The sequence below is a fragment of the Thermothielavioides terrestris genome, chromosome 2, assembly GCF_000226115.1.
Source record: "Thermothielavioides terrestris NRRL 8126 chromosome 2, complete sequence".
Taxonomy (NCBI): Eukaryota; Fungi; Ascomycota; class Sordariomycetes; order Sordariales; family Chaetomiaceae; genus Thermothielavioides; species Thermothielavioides terrestris.
The window spans coordinates 373,343-393,413 of NC_016458.1; the positions used below are offsets into that span (position 1 = coordinate 373,343).

A 20,071-nucleotide genomic window follows, 5' to 3' on the forward strand; every position below is an offset into this window, starting at 1 on the left:
CTTAGGCGTATTATTAACGTTAATAGGGACTAGTCAATAAGGATTGTTTTTATAGTTAGTGACTTTGTAAAAGTTTGAGAGAGAGATAATGGTCCTGAGATTATAAAATTAGATAGGCTATTTACTTTCTACTAAATTGGTAAGATATACCTTTTTACGGTTTTGACTTTCGTAGTTCGTCGAATAGAGGAGCCGATAGTCGAGGCTATCTTTAAAGCACCGATTTATAATTTAACGGATAGGTAGGGAATTGTTGGGCTCCTAAGTATTCTTCTTAACTAGTTATAGATTGTATAACGTATAGATAGGAGCTATATATATATTATATATAATATATATATTATATAGTAGGACAGTAGACTGAACTAGACTTTTTATAGTTAATATCAAATTAGGTAGTAGGTTATATTGTAGCGCTAGTATAAGACGACTATATATAGGAGAAATGACTAGGAAAAGGACTAAGGCTATTAAGTAGTACTATTGTTAAGACCTTTGACGAGCTATAGCAGGTCTCAACTATAATACAATATCTAATAGTTATAGCTACTAGTTATTGTCTATTTAGTATTCCTCTACTGAGCTAACTACGCCTCTTGTCGTTGCTATAAAACTAACTATAAGATTTCCGAAGTAGCATTACAACTAACCTATTAATCCTCCTCTTCTACCTAAGCGAGCATAGTACTAAGTTGCTAGGTACAGTAAATACCTAGGATATAATCAAATCTGACCTAGGTCCGACCTATATCCTAAGGAAGACATTTAACAACCTTTCCTACTTTAATATACTCCTCGATAACATTTTAGCACTATTCTTGAACCTAGCTAAAATGTACGCTATCCTTGTTAAGAGAGAGGTCTATTGGGATATTAAGTGTCGAGGGCATCCAAGGGCAGATAGTGTACTTGGTGTAGAGGGAGAAGTAGGTGGCGTCGAGGTAGTTGTAAGTGATATCTATAGAGTGCTGCCTTTAGAAATCCCATTAGAAGGGCTTGATATAACCTTTAGAGCTAAGGGGCACTTATATATTAATTTAATCTCGCTAAGCAAGGTCTTTATCTTAGTAAAATAGCTTGTATAGAGCGGGGGCTAAGCTGACGGCTATAGATCTTATTGGGTAGGTTGGTTAATATTAGATGTCATTAGGCTGTTGAGCCGAGATAAGGTGGCTCTAAGATATAGCGGACTAAACTATAATTGGTTTAGCCCCGTCTATACCCTATACCTGACCAATTCCGACATTTCCCACTTCCTAAATACCTTCTATATAGTTGCTATTAGTTTTCTATCTGATTGATAAAGTGTATCAACTGTCTAGAAGTAGGATCTACTAACTATAGTGGACTCGCTCCTCGAAGGATTACTATAATTATCTAGTTGCTAACTATTGTCTTGACTAGCGTCAAACTCGTCGATATACCGACGCTAGTTTTATAATTCTAACCGTCTATAAATATAAGTGTATTTAGACACTGTAACTATCTAGTTGCTAGTTACTGGCTTAACGAGCGTCAAGCCTATAGCTACGCTATATTATTTTCTTAGTTGTAAGCCTCGACGATATATATATATATATCGCAACCACTAGCTATTGCAAACCAATATTAAATAATATTAGTTATAACTAGTAGTATAACTACTAACTATTAATCGCTAGAAATAGTCACTGCAATACGAGACTCGACTATTGTAAACTAACATTAAGCGATATTAGCTATATCAGGTGGTATAACTACTAACTATCGATCGCTAGGAACAGTTATTACAATATAAGACTCGATATAATATATAATAGCTTACCAAGCTAGCCGACAACTTAAAGCAAGTGAGTGCTCGCCTCCTAGCACCTAATATCTAAACTTACTCTAGTGTAGGTAGTTAACTATAAAATCCTAGAGCTATAGTATCCTAGATTTAGATCTTCTGTTGTACAATAGCTAATAGCTATTTATATCGCGTTAAGCGAGTAGAAGAGTGCTTCTTAGTAGCTAGAGATATTTCGTAGTTAGTCTTGCTCCTAGTAGTATCCTTATATTGGCAAGGCGACGTAGATATATACAGTTCTTACACTTATAAGCTATTTACTAGGCAGGTTGGACGTAATATTTAGGCAACTGAAATCTATTGCTATTTATAGTATTCCTCGCTCTTCGCTCGCTACTCTCTAGGTTTCGCTTAACTTTGTAGTTACTATTGTAATACTAAGACTCTATATATTGGCTAAGCTAGTTAGCTAGTTCTAAACTATAGTCTATCCACTGACAAGATAACTAAATAAACGCAACTAGATTATAACAAGTAGTATATACAACGTTAGCCCTACGATAGGATCAATATAATAGTAAGTAGGTCGAGTTTATTACACCGTTATATATATCTAATATAGTCGGCTAATGATTATCCTTTACAATAGGAGTCACTCGTTTACCCGAAAGATAAACAATATAAACGATATAAACGTAGTATCTAGAAGTGCAATTCCAATAGAGACTGTGACTTAGGATACTATCTAGTAGGGCAATAAGAGGCGGGCTAACATAGGGTAGGCCAATAAAAGGCAGAGCATTGAACTAGAATAGTAGATAAAGTTGCAATAGCTTAAATTGATATATCTATTTATATACAATTAGTACCTAGCAACGATATTATTGTATAAGCTAAGAGTTATTTCAACTACAAAATATCTTGCTATTAGAACCTATTACCCTCGCTAAAGAGGATCTTCAACGCTAAGAACCAACTTATATATCGAAAATAGCTACTATATTTAACTATAAAAAAGAACAAGCTTTACTAGTAGGACTGTCCTCTAGTTATAGGATACTGTCTCTTAGTTACGATATTCAGATCTAAATAGAATCCCTGCTCGAAGATATAGTTCGAGCTTTAAGATACGTCCTTATCAGGATATCCTAAGGGCAATAGTATATTAGCAGTAAAAGTTGATATATAATTCTAGATACTACTGATAGTATAGGATTTCGCATTAGAAGACTATAGTCAATAGAAATGTTATATATCTAAAATAATGTTATATATCTAAAATGATGTCTCCTAGAGATGTCCTATGCCTAAGTCAATGGTAGCGTCTTAAAATATATACAATTGTATAATTTATTCAAATTAAAACCTGTTGAAACCAAAGTAAGCTTGTTATCTCCTAGATAGAATAATTATATAGCTATCAGATTGATTCTTCCTAAAGCTGTCTTATAGTGGGGACTAGTAGGCGTCTATTTTCTAAGCGAAATATCTTGACGCTGCAAGACGGTAACCAAGACCATTTTGCCACCCCCCCTGGCGCGCTAAGGTATTGATGGCACTGATGGCAGTGTGTTGTATACTGCTGTCAAATTGGGTGTGCGGTGCAGCCATTTGGACCCACTTTAACCTGGTGTTTGAGAACCACAACGTAGGGCCCCGCCAATCTGGGGCATGCAGCGGCTCAACCAACTGGCCCCGGGGCCACCGATAGGTGTTGACTTAATGTCAGTGGATGGACCTGCTATCGACTCAACAAATGCTGTGAAACACTGACCCAACAACACCGCTTCCGACTCCTTCCCGGCAGACCGGCGCGCCGGTGCTGCCCGTTGCCCGCCACCATGGACGATCAATCGCTGCGCTCCAAAGCGTCGCAGGCCACACTCGTTTCGCTGCTCGAGCTCGACCCGGCGCCCATGGAGTCGCCCAACGTCGACAAGGACCTCCCGCCGCTGCCCGTGCAGCACGACGGCGAGCCCGCCTCCGAATCGACTGCTTCTCTCAAATCCTCCTCGACATCTGCCAGCCTCGGCCTAAGCGGCAGCGGCCACGGAGCCATCTACTACTGTGTGTTTCCCACCTCCAACTCACCTGCCCAACGAGTAGGCTAACTAACCTGCCTCCCTCGCAGTAACTCGCATCCAGCGCTACTCCTCCTACACCTTCACCTTCTTCGGCGCGCTCCACCTGGCCACCACCTCGCTGATCCCGCTTGCCGCGCAATCGGTCGCCTCCTCCGAGTCATACCTGCTCCTCGCCCGCGAGATCTACCAGACCCCCCTCTCGGAGCCGCTGCTCGTCGGCCTGCCCGTGCTCGCCCACGTCGGCGCCGGCGTGGCCCTCCGCCTGCTGCGCCGCGCCCACAACCTGCGCCGGTACTACGGAGACGCCCACCCGGCCCGCCACCACGACGTCCCGCATACCGCCGCCTCGGCATCGGCCACCACCGGCCTCACCGCCCCACCCAGACCGGCGCCCAGCTACCGCGGCTGGCCGGCGCTCAGCTGGATCGCCGTGTCGGGGTACGCGTTCGGCGGCGCGCTGGCGGCGCACGTGTTCATGAACCGGGGCCTGCCGCTGCTGGTGGAGGGCGACAGCGCCAACATCGGGCTGGCGTACGTGGCGCACGGGTTCGCGCGGCACGGCGCCGTCTCGTGGCTCGCCTACGCCGGCCTGCTGGCCGCCGGCTGCGGCCACATGGTCTGGGGCTGGGCGCGGTGGCTCGGCGCCGCGCAGGGCGCTGGCTGGCGGCTCGAGCGGCTCACGGGCCACGCGGCGGTCGATCGCGAGGCCAGGAGGCGGCGCCGCCGTCGGTTGCTCGTCATCAATGGCGTTGCGGCGGCCGTGGCGGCCGCGTGGGCTGCCGGCGGGCTCGGCGTGGTCGCGCGCGGCGGGGAGACGCTTGGCTGGGTCGGGAAGCTGTATGATGGGCTGTATGAGAGGGTGCCGGGGTTTTGAGAGTTCTCTCGGCGGGGCGCTGGTCTGGGATGCTGGTTGTGGGCTGCACAGAAGATTACGTTTAGCGGGCCTGCTTTTTTGGGGGAAGTAAAAGAGATTCCAACGGATACCCCGTGACGGAGTGGATGGTACATCAATTGTTGAGTTGTTCAGGGTCTAGGGGGCAAGAGATCCTTGCATAGCGATCTGGCGCTCAATGATGAGGTATATAGATTTTGGCAAGCTAGATTTTAGCAGTTGTATGGGCGGTCTCGGCGTAGGAGAAAATAACAGATGCCATGCTCCGTTTCGTTAGTCTCTTCCACGGGCTCTTTGATGAGGAACAAAAGCAAAACGTTAAGGCTGATTAGATGCTAGAGGCCAGGTGATGCATCCCCTTCCAACTTGCCCAGAAGCCACGCAGTCCAGGCAAGAGTAAACCGTGAGAATGGCTCAGTGAGGCGGCAGCAAAGACAGGTGGACGAGCTCCCTTGCAGTACTCTCTACTCTATGCAGCTGTTAGCGCTGTGTCTGGTTTTGAACTTGTATGCTCTTTTTTGCTTGGTGCGAGACAGTAAGTAATGACGATGACGGCTTGGTGTACGCAACGCCCCCTTTTGTTCCACACACGTACAATACTGGTTTGATGTAATGATGTCATGCTGCTTTCAGCTGCCTTCGAGCTCGGGACCAGCCGAGCCCCCCCAATGAAGTGAGGCACCATCTCAACTACATCGTAGTAGGGGGCTGCATGCCGATCCGTCCGAATGCCTATTCTGGCCCGAACATATCGTCTTCTCTCCCTGCAACGGTAAACATACGCGGACTCGAATGCCGCTGCCGGGCGCTGATGACGTGGGCTATCAGAATCAATGATCATCGTCGCTCAGCACATCCCAGATCCCACCGATAGCCGGTCTGGGGATTTGGATGCTGACAAGCCGTCGGGCTCACTCCCGGGCAGCTCGACTTGGACACTCGCCGGTGTCGTCGACGACCGTGACGGCGACAACACACCACACTACATACGGAGTCCAGACACCGCACCAGCCACTCACCTCTCTCCGCAGCATGGGGTCGGTCGCGGCGCGCAACGGGGCGAGCGTGAAGCTGCCCAGGATCAAACTCGACACGACCTTCACTGAGCTGTATAAGCGTGCCAGTCCCAAGGACGCCAGCACCCGGTTGGGCTGGATTTCATGCGGCGTCAGCACTGGCATCGACCTCACCGCGGGCTTCCCCCGCAACACCAAGTTCGTCTACCAGGACCAGGCCTTCGTCAAGGCCGCGGGGCCCGAGCTCAACAACGGCAATGCCGGCCTGCAGTGGTCTCTGGCACAGAAGTACCTCAGCCTGATCCCGCAGCGGGACGCATTCGTCTCCGGCAGCACGCCCGTCATCTTCTTCAACCTGGACCGCACGCCCGAGCAGCTCGAGCACGACCGGCGCGAGGCCGAGGCCACCATCTCGGTGCTCGAACCGTCGCAGCGGCCCGAGCTCATCTTCTGCCCCGGGCCGGCCGAGATCCCCGTGAAGGAGCACCGCATCGACAAGCTCGAGTACAAGGTCATCGCCGACGCGCTGGAGCGCTACCCGCTGACGCACGACCTCGAGGCCCACTGGTTCCTCAACAGCAAGGCCGCGCTCGCCCGCTCCGGCCTGCCGACGCCGCGGGCCGACATCATCGAGACCGAGGGCTGCCCGCCCGCGGCGGACGCGTGCTGCGGCGTGTGCGCCGCCGCCGCCAAGGACACCTCGCGCCTGCCCACGATCCCGCCCGGGTGCACCGGCCCGCGCGGGGCGTGGCTGTCCGCGCAGGCCGAGCGCATCCTCGCGGCCGTCCGGCGCCGGCCCGTGCCCTTCGTCTTCAAGACCCAGCAGGCCTTCGGCGGCGCCGGCACCTGGTTGGTCACCTCGGCCGAGCAGAAGGAGAAGCTAATCGCAGAGCTCTCCGGCGGCAGCAGCGACCGCAACGCTGACACCACAACCACCACCACAACCCTCGCCAACGGCGGCCCTGATAACCCGACCGACCAGCAGCAGCATCAGCAGCAGCAGCAGCAGCAGCAGCAGCAGCAGGAGCAGCAGGAGGAGGAGGAGCAAAAGCAGCAGGTGCATCGACCCCCAGGGAACAACGCCGACGGCCTCCTGCGGCGCCTGCTCTCGCTGCTGACGCCGCACAACGCGGCGCTGCGCCCGACGACGGTCCTGCTGACCGAGCTCGTCCGCCACGAGCCGCCGGGCGGCACCGACTTCGGCCTGACCTTCGTGGTGACCGCCGCGGGCGAGGCCGTCTTCCTGGCCGCCGCCGAGCAGATGCTGGCCACCACTACCACCAATGCCACTACTACGACCGCCGTCACCACCACCGCGTCCAACGGCAGCGGCAACAGCAACCGCAGCAATGACGAGGACGGCAGCAGCAGCTCCAGCAGCGGCAGCAGCTCCAGCTCAGCGTCGTCTGGCGGCAGCAGTGGCGCCGCATGGGTAGGCAGCACAATCAACTACGCACGACAGGGTGCTCTGCGGCGGCGGTTCGCGGGGCTGATAGCGCAGATTGCAGCGTGGGTGCGGGAGCGCGGGTACGTCGGGCCGGTGGGCGCGGACGTGCTCACCACCGGCACATTAGCGGAGGCAGAATCGGGGGCGGGGCAGGACTCGGAGGACGGCGGCGGGTGTTTCGTCGTGGACCTGAACGTGCGCACGTGCGGGTCGCTGGCGCTGCCGTTGCTGCGGGGGCATTTCCTCGAGCGCAGGGGCATGGCGTGCGCGGGCAGCCTGTCGGTGGCGTACCGCGGCGGGAGGGGCGAGTTCATGGAGCGGTGGCGGGCGCCGCTGGAGAAGGGGCGGATGGTCATTCTGAGCTGGTATGAGGACCCGCGGGGGGGCGGCAGCATCGGGGATGTGGTCGTCGGCGGGGAGGACGAGGGGAGGTTGAAGGAGCTGATGCAGGCTGTGAGGGAGAGTACGGAGGAGTTGACGTTGTGATCAGGGGTTGTTTGTTATGGCTGGAAAGTGGTTGCTGGGTGACGGGAGGGTCGAGGCGGGTAAGTAAAGTTTCTGGTGATTACAGGGCTAACCAACTCAAGGTTCCTGGAGTTTGCGGTTTGGGAGCACCGAGGGCTTGATCACGAAATGAGCCTGCTTCGAGATATAACGCCCGAGAGTGAGGGGGCTCCTCAACCTCCTGACAAGCCCGTCGTGTCGTGTTGAATGTGTTTCCAAGCCATATGAGGCATGACCGCAACTGTGCTTCGGAACTCGTCCAGTGCGCTTCGGGCCGAAGCCACTCGTAACGGCTGTGAGCTGAGGGACCTGGAGCCGGGGGTGTTGGGGGCCAACACTGAATTGAAAAGCTTCCCCGCACGGCAGTGAACTGTCCGCATGGGATCCCGCGTGCGGAGTATTCGTGTAGCTACACTACCTAGCTACTCCGTCCTTGATGGCTGCGCGCCCGGCTTCCTCGGGATCGTCAATTCGACGTGAAACAGGTGATTGCGCGTGTGATTGTGATAGACTCGTTGTTGGCGCTCTGGCTCCCCTTTAGGGCAAGCACGGCGCGAGCACGGGAGAAGCAGAAGGGTCGCACGGTATGTGAAGCAGCACGGTGTGTCAGACGGTTATGGCTAAAGAGGTCCCGCCAAGACTAATTTCGGAGACTGCCGCTTACAAGTATTTACAAATCGCCAAGGCCGCGACGACTTCGAGCAACATCAACATCGAACAATCGCAAAGACTCGTCGCAACAACTTCATACAACTTCACGAAACCTCAACTAAATCGAAAAAAAAGAAAACGGAGATAACCCGCACCCTAACTATAACCCCGATCCTAACTATAACCCGCCCTAACTATAACCCCGATCCTAACTATAACCCGAACCCTAACCAGCGGGGGGCTGGCGCCGCCCCCCGTACCCCCGGCGAACTAACCCTTGGCGATAGTGCAAACGCCTTGGCGATCGGGGCTGCGTAATAACGTTGTAAAAACATTGCCGACAATTGGCCGAAATTAGTCTTGGCGGGACCTCTTTAGCCATCAGCGTGTCAGACACGATGGCTCCCACGACTGCGGGCTGGAGATGTGTGTTTGCTCGGTCTCCTCGAAAGCCCACGGATCCCCTCAGAGGGACTCGAGGAGGGCGATCAATTTCCGCGAGCTGCCCGTCCTCCTGTGTCCCGCCTCCCCGCCCAAGATGCAATACTCCCGAGTCGTGGTTTGACGGCACTGCATCAAGGGCCGCGGCATCAGATATTAGACCGGTAGTGCGACATGCATGTGTCATGCAGGAGGTGGCCCGTCCTGGTTGGCTGCACAGAACTGACTATGGCTCAATGCCCGTCAAGCCGTCCTTTACTCATCCTCCCGCTTCCAGACCTGGAGCTCAGCGCGCTAGTGCTGCAGTGGCAAGGGCTGGAACGACTCCAATATGGGCAGCTCATGACAGGGGTGGCCATTTGTTTGTCTCCGGTCTGGGGAAGCGGAGACGAATGGGATCGCTACCAGGTTCTCGGCTCGCAGCCGAACACGGTGCCAATCCGTGCGCGAGCCCCGTCGAGCTGCGGGCGCGTTCTCACAACCTGGTACGGACCTGTCAATGAGTGCGCGTGGACCGAATGTTGTTGGTGTCTGGTCTGGCCCAACCTGCGTCCGTGAGCCCGGGGACGGGGGACGGGCAGTATAAGAGCAGCCGTCCGTCGCCCTGCGCGCTTGTCACCCGCCGCTCCTTGGAGATGCTGTTCTGCGTTAGCAGACCTTCGGCAAACCCCCTACCGGCAGGCACTTGGCTTTTTTTTGCTTTGCAACTCTCTACAACGCATCCCCAAACATGGCGACGAGTGAGACCGTGACGGCGACCAATGGCGGCCGGGCGGTAAGCGACGAAGAGAAGGGCCTGCACCGGACCCAGACCAGCGTGACCATGTCGCCCGAGCTCTTCGAGAAGCTGTACCTCACGCCCAAGGTGCCTCAGGTCGGCGACTACAACAAGCGCTTCGCCAACCCGACGGCGCTGGGGTTCGTCGGGTGAGTGTGGCTCTCTCAGCATCTGTCGCCCGTGCTGGTGAATTGGTGAGCGGAGAGGAGGCACTGACAGCCGCAGCTTCGTCATCTCGACCTTCACCTTTTCCATCGTCTGCATGGGCTGGGGCGGCGCCTCGGGTTTCTCGCCCGTCCTGTAAGTGTTGCTTTCGTCCAGCTCCCCGCTGCCCAGGCTGACAGCGGGGTCTCCGCGAACAGCGGCATCTTCTTCTTCGTCGGCCCGCTGCTGCTCACGTTCGCCATGGTGTTCGAGTGGATCATGGGCAACTTCTTCCCCATGATGGTCATGGGCCTCTTCGCCGTCTTCTGGCTGTCGTTCGGTCTGCTGCAGGTGCCGACGCTGCAGCTCGGCTCGCCGTACGCGACCTCGGCCGACCCGACGGGGCTCGCGTCGCCCGAGTACAACGCGGTGGTGGCGCTGTACCTGATCGTCTGGGGCTTCGCGCTCTTCACCTTCTTCATCTTCACCTGCAAGATCAACGTCGTGTTCGCCGCCATCTTCCTGCTGGTCAGCACGGCCGCATGGGTGCTCTCGGGCGCGTACTGGAAGGTCAGCACGGGCGACTTCGACGCGGCGACCAAGCTGCAGAAGGCCGGCGGCGCGCTGCTGTTCGTCGTGGCCGCGCTCGGCTGGTACATGTGCTTCATCATCATGGCCGGCGAGATGCGCATCACGCTCAAGCTCCCCGTCGGCGACCTGAGCCATTTCTGGCCCAAGACCGACGTCGCGTTGGCCGCTGCCGAGCAGAGGGAGCGCACTGATTGAAGGGGGTGGAAGGAATGGTTGGTGTGGGAGCTGGATATGCTGGATATGCTGGATATGCTGGATATGCTGGATATGCTTGACCATGTTGGATTATCTGGATGAATGGGAGGAGGGAGGGGGCGTGGTGTGGAAGGCGAGAATTTTGAAGGCGATGGAATAATCTGGATAAGGTACCTGAGATAAGTTCCAGGTTTTAATGTCTGTTCCATCTTTGCGAGTCCTTTCTGTCCTGGATACGCTGGACTAGGTTGGCGTGGATTTGTGTGCTCATAAGAAGGAAGGCGCAGGGCACGCAGGCAGAGACAATGATAAGGTATGGGAGGGCCTGGACCAGCGAGCCATTGATGTAGAGCTTTCGGATTCCCCAATGCCAGCGGCCTCCGCAGTTGGCCTGCTAGAAATTTGGCTCAACGGTCAACTGCGGTGGTCGACAGGCTGGCATGCGAGCTGGTAGAAAGGTAGCCAGTTCGAGCCGAGCCGGGGGTTCCTGGAACCAAAGGCAGGCCGTGGGAAACATTCAGTTCGGGGAACCTTTTAAGTAAAACCCCGACGGGGGTTTTCGTAGCCACTCCACCGCTCATAGCGCTGGAGTTGGCGAGCTTTTTTTGTAGCTTCAGTTCGAGCTTCGGCCTGTGATAGTAACGAAGGAAGGATGGAGAGTGAAGAAGACCTGATTTCCTCTTGACCTGCTTCGACATACGCAGCCGCTACCGCCGTAGTAATCTGACGCCCTTCCTTATGCTACCATTCAGACAAATCTCTGAGCCGCGTTGCCTGAGCTCCCTATATTCCAAGTACCTTGCCAATATTTATCCATCTGCCGTCAGTAGCTACGGAGATGATGACGTGAGCGCACAGGGGGCCAATGAACACATCCGCCGGCAGGGCACACGCGCGGTGCCTCATCCGAACGCTCCGAGATTGCCGTTCGGATCTAAATCCGGGCGACCACGGCCCACCGCAGGTGCGCAATTGCAAATCTCGAGATCATCATCGCAAATGCTGAGAGAGAGTACAGAGGAGGATGATGGGCATGCCAGTCATCGCCAGCTACCGGCCAACCGCCATACCCAGAAATCCTGCACGCTGATTGGCCAATTGCATATAAGTCGGCCGAGTCGACTTCGTCATTGGGTTCACCACTCCGGCGCATCATCACGTATCCATACCGTCATGACGGCTCCCAGCCTGCTGCCTAGGATAGGAGTTACTGCTAGACAGATAGAGATGTAAAAGCGGCCTCACCCGCCATTGCGTACGTTTGACATCTCAGCTTCAGCAGACATGAACGCTACGTCGGCAACACGTCTCCTACGACCCGCAATTTGCCTCCCCTGTACCACTACCACTGCCATTGCCAGGACACTCCCCGCTGCATCACGGCTACTTGATATTACTGCTCTCTCGACAGTCTTGACCGCAACACGCAGAGCTCGCGCCGATATCCCTCCCCTCATCACACGACCAGCAGCCCGCCACTTCGCCAAGATGTCCAAGAGCGTGGCCGCGGCGACCCACGCCGATTTCCACCGCAGCTCGCTGTTCGACCTCAAGGGCCGCGTGGCCCTCGTCACCGGCGGCGGCTCCGGCATCGGCCTGATGATCACGCAGGCGCTGGCCGTGAACGGCGCCAAGGTGTACATCGTCGGGCGCACGGGCGAGAAGCTCGACACGGTCGTGCAGACGTACAACCGGGACATCGAGGGCGAGATCGTCGCGCTGACGGGCGACGTGACCAAGAAGGACGACGTGGCGCGGCTGGTGCGGGAGGTGGAGGCGCGCGAGCCGTGCCTGTGCATCCTGGTCAACAACGCGGGCGTGGCGAGCGAGACAGTGCAGCCCGAGTCGGGGTCGGCGGCGGAGATGCGGCGCAACCTGTTCGACACGTCGGGCGCGACGGCGCGCGACTGGACCGCCACGTACGAGGCCGACGTCGTGTCCGTCTACTTCGCGACGGCCGCCTTCCTGCCGCTGCTGCAGCGCTCGTCCAAGCGCCACCCGCACTGGTCCGGCACCGCCATCAACGTCACCAGCATCAGCGGCCTCGTCAAGGCCGCCCAGCACCACTTCGCCTACAACGCCGCCAAGGCCGCCGCCGGCCACCTGACCCGCATGCTGGCCGCCGAGATCGCCGCGGCGGGGCACAAGATCCGCGTCAACGCGCTCGCCCCCGGCGTGTTCCCCAGCGAGATGACCGCCGGCGAAAGCGACGAGTTCCAGAAGAGCCACCTCGACAAGGAAAAGTACGAGCGCAAGGTCCCGGCCGGCCGGCCCGGCCGCGACATCGACATGGCCCAGGCCGTGCTGGCGCTAGCCTGCAACCAGTACATCGACGGGCAGACCCTGGTGGTGGATGGCGGGTACACGTTGGCCATGGGGCAGTGAGGCAGTCACGTGCCTCACGCTGTATGTACGGTAGTACATACATAAATACGCAAGTGGGAAGGATCTTGACACCGAATGGCGGATAGGGCGGGGGACTGGGGGGTAAAACGAGAGTTGACTGTCCGAGAATGGACGGATTTCGCGTGTCGGATCGCTCGGAAGTCCGCGTTTTCTGCTGCGGTCAGTTCGTTTCGAAGTGTACACTAGAGCTCAGCCTCCGTATTGATGAAACCGAGAAAAGTGCCGCTGGGATGCTCCGCCATCCTGCTCGGTGCAATTAAGACCCCGCGCTGCGCTGCGCTGTCCAGCTCGTGTGCTGTCAAAGTCCGAGGTGCGGCCCTCGGCGTCAAGGTCGGCGGTGAGCCAAGAGATCGATCTCCGATTGGCTAGGTAGTGACTGGGCAGTTGTCAATGCGTAATGTAAGGAGTGCATGGACAGGTTCGAACCCTGCATTCATTGTCGCTGATTAGTGATGCCGAAAAGATACCTAAGGTACTTGCGTTGATTGAGTGAAGTGAACTGTTCGTGAATCATGCCAGATTTGCCGCCAATGCTGCCGTCACTGGATTGTGGAGCCCACTCAGCCCATGGGCGCAGCGGTCTGAGATGATGACATCATCAACCAGGTCCATTTGGCCAGCCTGGCAGGGGTAAAGACCAGAACGCAACGCCCCTGCCGGGGACGCTGTCAACCGCGCTGATCCAGGCACCAGGGCGCGCCGCTGCATTAGCTCCCGCCAAGATCGGAACGTCGACACGGGCCCCCAGGTCAACGACAATGTCACTTCACTGACTGATATGAGCTAAAGCGAGAGCGCAACGTTATTCCGCATGCAGCAAAACACCACTCCATTGATATTACCCGTGATCCATAGCCACTCTGCCCGCTTGGGGCCGAGATGAGCAGGACCTGCAGCGAGTTTCCTGCCTGCCTTGTGGGATATGAGCTACTTGCGGGAGAGGTGCTTGCCACGTCCAGTGACCAGTTCCTCCACCGAGAGACATATGAGAGGGGATATGCGGCCCCATCCAGTCTGGAAGACAGCGACGGAAGACAACGGGGAAGAATGTGTGGGGTATATCCAATAACGATTCCAATCTCTGGCCTGTCCTGGTGACCTTCCCGACTCCGTGAAATGCAAAACCGCCAAATAGCCCTCCCTCGCTGAGACTTTCCAATTCTGAAATCAGAATACCTGCCATTGGTGCCGTATACCTCGCAACCAGTCGACCGCCCAACCATGCAATGCAAACATTGAGAGGACCGGGGAAGACGAAAACCAAGGTGAGATGTAGCTGGGAAGTGGAGCGAGCCGGAATCTCGGTGCTCGGGGGGTATCATATGATAGTCATGATGCTCGACGCTGTGCCGTGACAAGATGCCGTGGTAAGAAGCCAAAAAAGAAAAGGGAATCCCTATGCAAATGACGGCCAAGCTAGCGCCCGGACAAAAATGAAACGTGACCCAAAACCAGTGGTAGATCCGTCTAGCGAGTCGATAGAGTCCATCGACGTCAGTCCTTCCGCTTCATGTACTGACGCATCCACTCAATATCCAGCCAGCCGACTTTCTCGTAGGCCTGCCACAGCTTCGACGCCTTGTTGACATCGATCTTGCACGCCTGCTGCGCATCGGTCTTGCGGAACTCCTTGCCTTTCTCGGCGCACTCGAGGCGGCGCAGGAAGATGCGCCGCTTGCTGGTGAGGTAGGTAGCGCAGTCCAATCGCAGGTTGCTCGCCAGGATCAGCTCGTCGGGATGCAGCAAGTCCCGGTACGGGTCATTGGTCAAGTCCAGTGCGTTCCCCTTCCAGTCTACCTTCAAACTGTTCCCCTTCGCGGGGAGAGTGCTGAGCGGGGGTGAGAGATCCTGCAGCGACGCGAAGTCCTTGTCCTCGCGGTTGGGCGCAACCGTTCGGACCCGGGGTTCAGGGGTGCCGACGTGTATGGTCTCCCGGGCTGGCGCGGGAGTAGCGCGGATAGGCCTAGGATTCTGCACCCTGACCTTGGGGGGTCTAGGCTTCTGCGGGCTAGGCTTCTGCACGCGAGCCGAAGGGGTCTTGCTAGGCTGCGGGCCCGAAACTGCTGGCTTCGCGGCAGGGAGAATGTGAGGCAGCTTGTGGGGCTGGAACGAGGGTGCCGTGCGCCTGCGGTCAGCCCGGAGAAGCGCGCGCTCCTTGCGTAACCATTCTTGAGGGTTGTCCCGGAACATCCGGAAGCAATTGGACTTGAAGAACAAGGCCAACTCGTAGTCCTCGGGCTTCGGCGGTGTTGAGTCGCGGAAGAGGCCGGCAGGTCTCGATGCGATGTGTTCGTTCACGAGCCGCTCTGTCGCCTCCTTGTAATTCACGACGGACTCTGGGATCAAGCTGAACAGCGGGCCGGTGGGAGCGCTCGCGCGGGGTTCGCCGGCGGGATAGAGAATCGGGTCCTTGCCGTCGCTAAGGCCCAACGGCGGAGCTGGGCTAATTGTGCTGGACGGATGCGAGAAGGGCGACACGGGCGGCGAGAGAGGCTCACGAGGAACCTGCTCGGCGGGAGATGGAGCGGCCTTCTCGCTTGGCAGCCCCGCCGCCTTGAACGTCTCAAGCGGTGCAGGCTCCGGAGGCGACATCAGGTTGCTGATATCGCAGGGTTTTCTTATCTTGGGCGGCATCGATGCTGGTCTGGCTTGCGAATGCACGCTAGCGTCCTGCATTTCTTTGGTCGGGGAGAGGGGGAGGCTAGGCGCGGGAGACGACGAAGCACCCCAGGCTCGTCTTGGTATCGTGGTAGCCGGGATCCCGTCATGTGAGAGGGGCCGCAGCATGGCAGGCGTGGTCGTTCCTTTGTTCGCCATAACAGTTATGCCTGTATGACAGGAAACCGGGTGGGGGGGGATTTGAGGGCTGTCATCCAGTGTCGACAGCCAGTGCGCTGGCCGAAGAGGGACCGCGGAGGATGAGATGGAGGAGTCGGTGGGAGGGAAGATGTGTGGTGCGGGCAGCCGACTGAGTCGCCCTGGGAACGACCACAGAGGCAACAAAGAGCGTGCGAGAGCTGGGGACGTCTCAGGTTGGCTCCTTTGTAGGCAGTGGAGAGATGATGCGACGGAACGGCTGATCTTGTCAATTGCTGAATAATAGACAATGGGAGTACCGTTCGTTCGCCGCTATTCATCTAACCAAAGCCAGGAGATAATCGGGGGCGAGGTGCAACAACGGCTGACCGGTGCCTCGCGATTGTTGGTCAATGGAAACCGCTGGAAAGCATCCGGGTGGCGAAACGCAGGCACGCAGAAGTCACTGCGCGTGGCAGGCAATGGATATGGCAATAGTTAGCGGTGCCCAGGCACTGGCTGGGGCAACCATCAGATAAGTCAGCGCGAGAGAAATTCGAGAGAGCGTAGAAAGAAGGATGGAAGTGAAGAAACGAGGGCAGGAAACCGGGGGGAGGGCCGCCATGTAAAGTACGGACGGTCGGCCGAAGGCACATGGCAGCCAAGTGCACATCCGTCACTTGACGGCTGGCTCACACTGGCTGACTGGCTCACTGGGCATCGGCAGGGCTGGAAGCCCAACGGAGAGGCCCAGGAACGGGATACGGGCGTCGGAGCAACTGCGACAGCCTGAGCGGGTCACACAGCAGCGGACAACGCGTCTGGCAGTGCAGGCATAACGACGGGAGACCGTCCTGCGTGGGCGGGCGGGCACGAATCTGGGGATGAGATGGGAAGTGGAGTGGCGTGTGGCGTGGCGTTAACGAACCGTCAGGGATGTTGGACGCCGTGAGGAGTCACCCTCCAGCCAGACACCAGGCTGACACACACCCCCTCCTTGTTGCATGCGCCGGGCCCAGCCAATGGTCATTCGTCATTCCCACCGGCCGCGTTAGGCAAAAATAGGTCGGGCTTGACGTGGGGTACTTGTGCCCAAGGCGAGGTACTTGCTGGTGAATGTCGCAACAAAACCGGAATGGCAATTGACTTCCTCCTGTAGTACGTACCTGCCAATCCAGTCAGCTGTGTTTCGATGTTCGGGACGTTAAGTTCTCGATGCCATCAGGCCCCTGACCTGCCAGATCTCCTGGGAGAAGGTATCAAAGACTCGTGGATTGAGGAGAGGAGATTTGCTGAATGGTTGACCAGTTCTCCCCGGTGCGAGTGGCTAGCTCTGATCCAGCTTTTGGCAGGGAAACCGTTGTTCTGGAGCGGGTGTCCAGGGCGGTGTGCAAGATGCGAATCTAGATGTCCAATTTTCTTCGCGCTTCTGGCGGGCTGGACGAAGTAAATCTCGGCTCAAGTCTTGCATCATTGCTGCGATGTTCCTGTGGAGCGCTTCATACTGATTGGAAGAAGCGAGCAAACTCCGCCGGGTGTATGAGCCCGAGAAGGGAGAATGAAGTCAGGCATGAGGCAGAGGCGGCCTGCTTGAAATTCTCTCCAGGATCGCAGATGAACGTCAGTTCTCGTGAGTTGCAGTGTAGCAGCGCCAAAGATATGACGTAAAAACCATCTCAAGCTTCCATGTGTCTGGGCTTGTGTTGCTGTTCAGACGAACCATCCCACCACGGAGCTGGGCGCACAATGCTGTCGACTTGCTTGATCATAGACAAGATCCTGGCGGGGAGGAGATCCATCAGCGAGCCAAAGATTTGTCAAACTCACTTGCCCGGACAAGGCAGGCAGTACGGAGTTGACCACCTCAATCGCCATGCTCAGGATGAGGGGCGGCCGGGAAAGGAGGGGCAAGGAGGGGCACGAGGGGAACAGACGAACAAGAGAGATACTGTGGAGTTCGCTCTCCAACCCAGCGAGCCCGGCTCTTCCAGGCGGCCGTCGCTTCGCCCTCTCATCAATCGAGCCCCGATTGGGCTCCTATTAGGGCATCGAGGCCGAGTGCTGTGGAGCGGGCTGGCGCAAACGAGGCCGAGAGACATTCTCTGGGGTGGTTGTTGTTTCGAGACAGTCATCGACAGCGTAGACTGAGTGGAGGGGCATGCGAGAGCCCTGCAACGCGCCAGCCAATCCCCAGCCAATCCGCGTTGCGTGAGTCGAGCAGAAAGCAATGAAACGCAATTGGCCAATGATGAAACGCGTTGCAAAGGAGAGGAAGCGCTCCTCGCTCCCGTTTGGTGCAGTCATGCCAATCGTGTGCGACTTGAGCGCTGGGTGAGCCTGTGACTCATCGTGAGACTGAGCAATCCCGTCGGTGGGCAAATGGCGAGTGTCCGCTTGCCAAGGCAGGTGCATTCCAAGGCCGACCCCGCCCAGGCCAGGCCTCACAATCTAATCCGTTGTTAAACTGCTTGCCCTTTTCGGTCTAGCGGAGGTTGCCTATCGATAACAATATCAGGGTCTTCGATGTACTCTTGGCATCCTGCAAGTACCCCAATCTTCACCTGCTGACCCATCGCCGATGGTGGCGGACGGAGGAGGTGTGAGCGTAGGGCAGGATGTCACGTCCGGGACGCCGTCAATCCGACAACACGGAATCCGTCCTCAGTCTCGTCTCATCTGTTCTCTGTGAATAACTAATGAATAATCTCATCGGGCTACTGGCGCCATGCCCCGGATATCGTGCGGAATGCGCATATATATGGTGTCGAATGCTCGAGAAGTCACCTTTTCGCACGGGTCTAAGTTAAATCTGTCGGTTCTGTTCTGTTGCGTCAAGTTTCCTCTCCCGCCATCCTCCCTCCCCTCTCGCTGTCAGCTGTCGGGCGAGGTACTGACTACGCGTCTCCACCCACTTTCATCTGTGGCCTACTGTCAGCACCTGTCGGATGTCTGTCCTCCCGTTCTAGGCTCCGACGGCTATCTCGGACGATGGAGATGTTGGTTACGAATACAGCTCTGTTGCCTGGCACGGATTGCTCTGACTCCCGCTGGTTTCTCATTCGGACTTAAAGGACTTAGCGGTGTCGAGGCTGCTTCTTCTCCTGCCCTTCACCTGCCTTTCCCGCCTGAGGTCCGGTGAGCTGGTGTGGAGACACATACGATGACAGAGCATGTTCCGATGAGAGCGCAGCTCTGTCAAGAGACCCAAACTCCAAACTGGGCTGATGAACTGACTGCTTTCCCACCTGCACATGACCCCCGCTAACACTCGCGCTTGTTGCCTCAGACGAGATGTGCCTCTCGTCCGGCGTGGACAACGCCCTCCAGACTGGTCCTGCAGCCATTCCGTTCAATTGCCATTACAACATAGCACATCCTGTAAAGTGCCTACCCCCACATGCCACACACAGCATCCACCTTCGGGAGGTCAGACGGAAATGCCATCCCATCTGCAATGGCACCATCGCGTCATTCGGTGTCCACGGCTTATCTTATCACCCCGCGTTCGAATGAGGGGCATCTCACCCATCTTCCTTCCACCGTCAAACCTGTTGCTCCAGAACTTACGGGGTACCCTCGGACAGTGCTCTGTCGGAACCCAAGTGCGGGTATTTTCACTGTCGGTATCTTTTCTGATAGGTACCTTATACCAAGAAAGGACTTTCGTTGTGTTCGTACAGAGAAGGGAATGCGTTTCTTCGTTGTTGCTGCTCGCCCTTGATTGGAAAGCATCGATTGGTCAATTGGGACCCGGCTGGACTGCAGAGTGACGCTGCAGGACAGCTGGCCAGCGCTCGCAGGTGCGCCGCACCGCGTTCGCCAACGTTAATCCACCCACCGGGCGTTTTCAGGGCGCTAAAGTGGTCTCGCGGCGCTGTCCAACAGCAATGAGGACTGGGCATGGAAGCATCAAAGTTGGCAAGTGGTCCCGTCCGGGGCTCCTCCGCCCGGCCGTTTTCCAACTGGCTCGCCAGATGATTGGGACCACCCAGGCCAGCGACTCGCCGGCGGACACGCCTGCCCTGCTTCCACCTTCCAACTGATCGCACACGGGAAAGAAAATGCACGAACAGGCGTGCACCACGACAATAGCGACAACAAACAGCAACAATGGCATCTGCCGTTCAGCTCGGCTTCTGGCCGGAGCCAATGGGCTGCCTCCCAGACGGCCCAGCGCATGAATGTCGCCGCCCTGATTTCCAATTGTCCAATCTCCCGCGCCGGTCTCTGTTGCTCTAACTGAGACGGAACCAGCCAACCAAACGGTGCGTCCTGCCACGGCCAACCCCGGGTCTGATCGCCGACAAGGGCCAGAGCTTAACTGCACAAGTTCCCCAAACTCAAAACACACCGCGCGC

At 56.3% G+C, this 20,071-nt stretch overlaps 5 protein-coding genes across 5 annotated transcripts; 4 read left to right on the forward strand and 1 right to left on the reverse strand.

The window, feature by feature from the left end:
- The first annotated feature begins 3,361 nt into the window (after window positions 1–3,361).
- Window positions 3,362–5,413, forward strand: THITE_2111293 (uncharacterized protein). The gene is made up of 2 exons (XM_003651194.1): window positions 3,362–3,835; window positions 3,900–5,413. The coding sequence occupies exons 1-2, from the start codon at window positions 3,610–3,612 to the stop codon at window positions 4,724–4,726; spliced, it is 1,053 nt and encodes a 350-aa protein (XP_003651242.1). The 5' UTR covers window positions 3,362–3,609; the 3' UTR covers window positions 4,727–5,413.
- Window positions 5,414–5,776: 363 nt separating this feature from the next.
- THITE_2047631 (uncharacterized protein) lies at window positions 5,777–7,693 on the forward strand (the record flags this gene model as incomplete). The annotated part of the gene is made up of 3 exons (XM_003651195.1): window positions 5,777–6,613; window positions 6,791–7,077; window positions 7,180–7,693. 3 exons carry the CDS (start codon window positions 5,777–5,779, stop codon window positions 7,691–7,693), a joined length of 1,638 nt encoding a protein of 545 aa, XP_003651243.1.
- Window positions 7,694–9,144: 1,451 nt separating this feature from the next.
- On the forward strand, window positions 9,145–10,887 carry THITE_2111295 (uncharacterized protein). The gene has a single exon (XM_003651196.1). The coding sequence runs from the start codon at window positions 9,987–9,989 to the stop codon at window positions 10,509–10,511; it is 525 nt and encodes a 174-aa protein (XP_003651244.1). The 5' UTR covers window positions 9,145–9,986; the 3' UTR covers window positions 10,512–10,887.
- Window positions 10,888–11,582: 695 nt separating this feature from the next.
- Window positions 11,583–13,287, forward strand: THITE_2111296 (uncharacterized protein). The gene has a single exon (XM_003651197.1). It carries the CDS (start codon window positions 12,000–12,002, stop codon window positions 12,894–12,896), a length of 897 nt encoding a protein of 298 aa, XP_003651245.1. The 5' UTR covers window positions 11,583–11,999; the 3' UTR covers window positions 12,897–13,287.
- Window positions 13,288–14,325: 1,038 nt separating this feature from the next.
- On the reverse strand, window positions 14,326–15,930 carry THITE_2111298 (uncharacterized protein). The gene has a single exon (XM_003651198.1). The coding sequence runs from the start codon at window positions 15,549–15,551 to the stop codon at window positions 14,412–14,414; it is 1,140 nt and encodes a 379-aa protein (XP_003651246.1). The 5' UTR covers window positions 15,552–15,930; the 3' UTR covers window positions 14,326–14,411.
- Window positions 15,931–20,071: the final 4,141 nt, after the last annotated feature.

Excerpts from the sequence above, each read along its gene's own strand:
- THITE_2111295 (XM_003651196.1), top strand. The coding sequence starts at position 9,987 with ATGGTGTTCGAGTGGATCATGGGCAACTTCTTCCCCATGATGGTCATG.
- THITE_2111296 (XM_003651197.1), top strand. The coding sequence starts at position 12,000 with ATGTCCAAGAGCGTGGCCGCGGCGACCCACGCCGATTTCCACCGCAGC.
- THITE_2111293 (XM_003651194.1), top strand. The coding sequence starts at position 3,610 with ATGGACGATCAATCGCTGCGCTCCAAAGCGTCGCAGGCCACACTCGTT. Across the intron at positions 3,836-3,899 it reads CCACGGAGCCATCTACTACT|TAACTCGCATCCAGCGCTAC; the intron begins GTGTGTTTCCCA and ends CCTCCCTCGCAG.
- THITE_2111298 (XM_003651198.1), bottom strand. The coding sequence starts at position 15,551 with ATGCCGCCCAAGATAAGAAAACCCTGCGATATCAGCAACCTGATGTCG.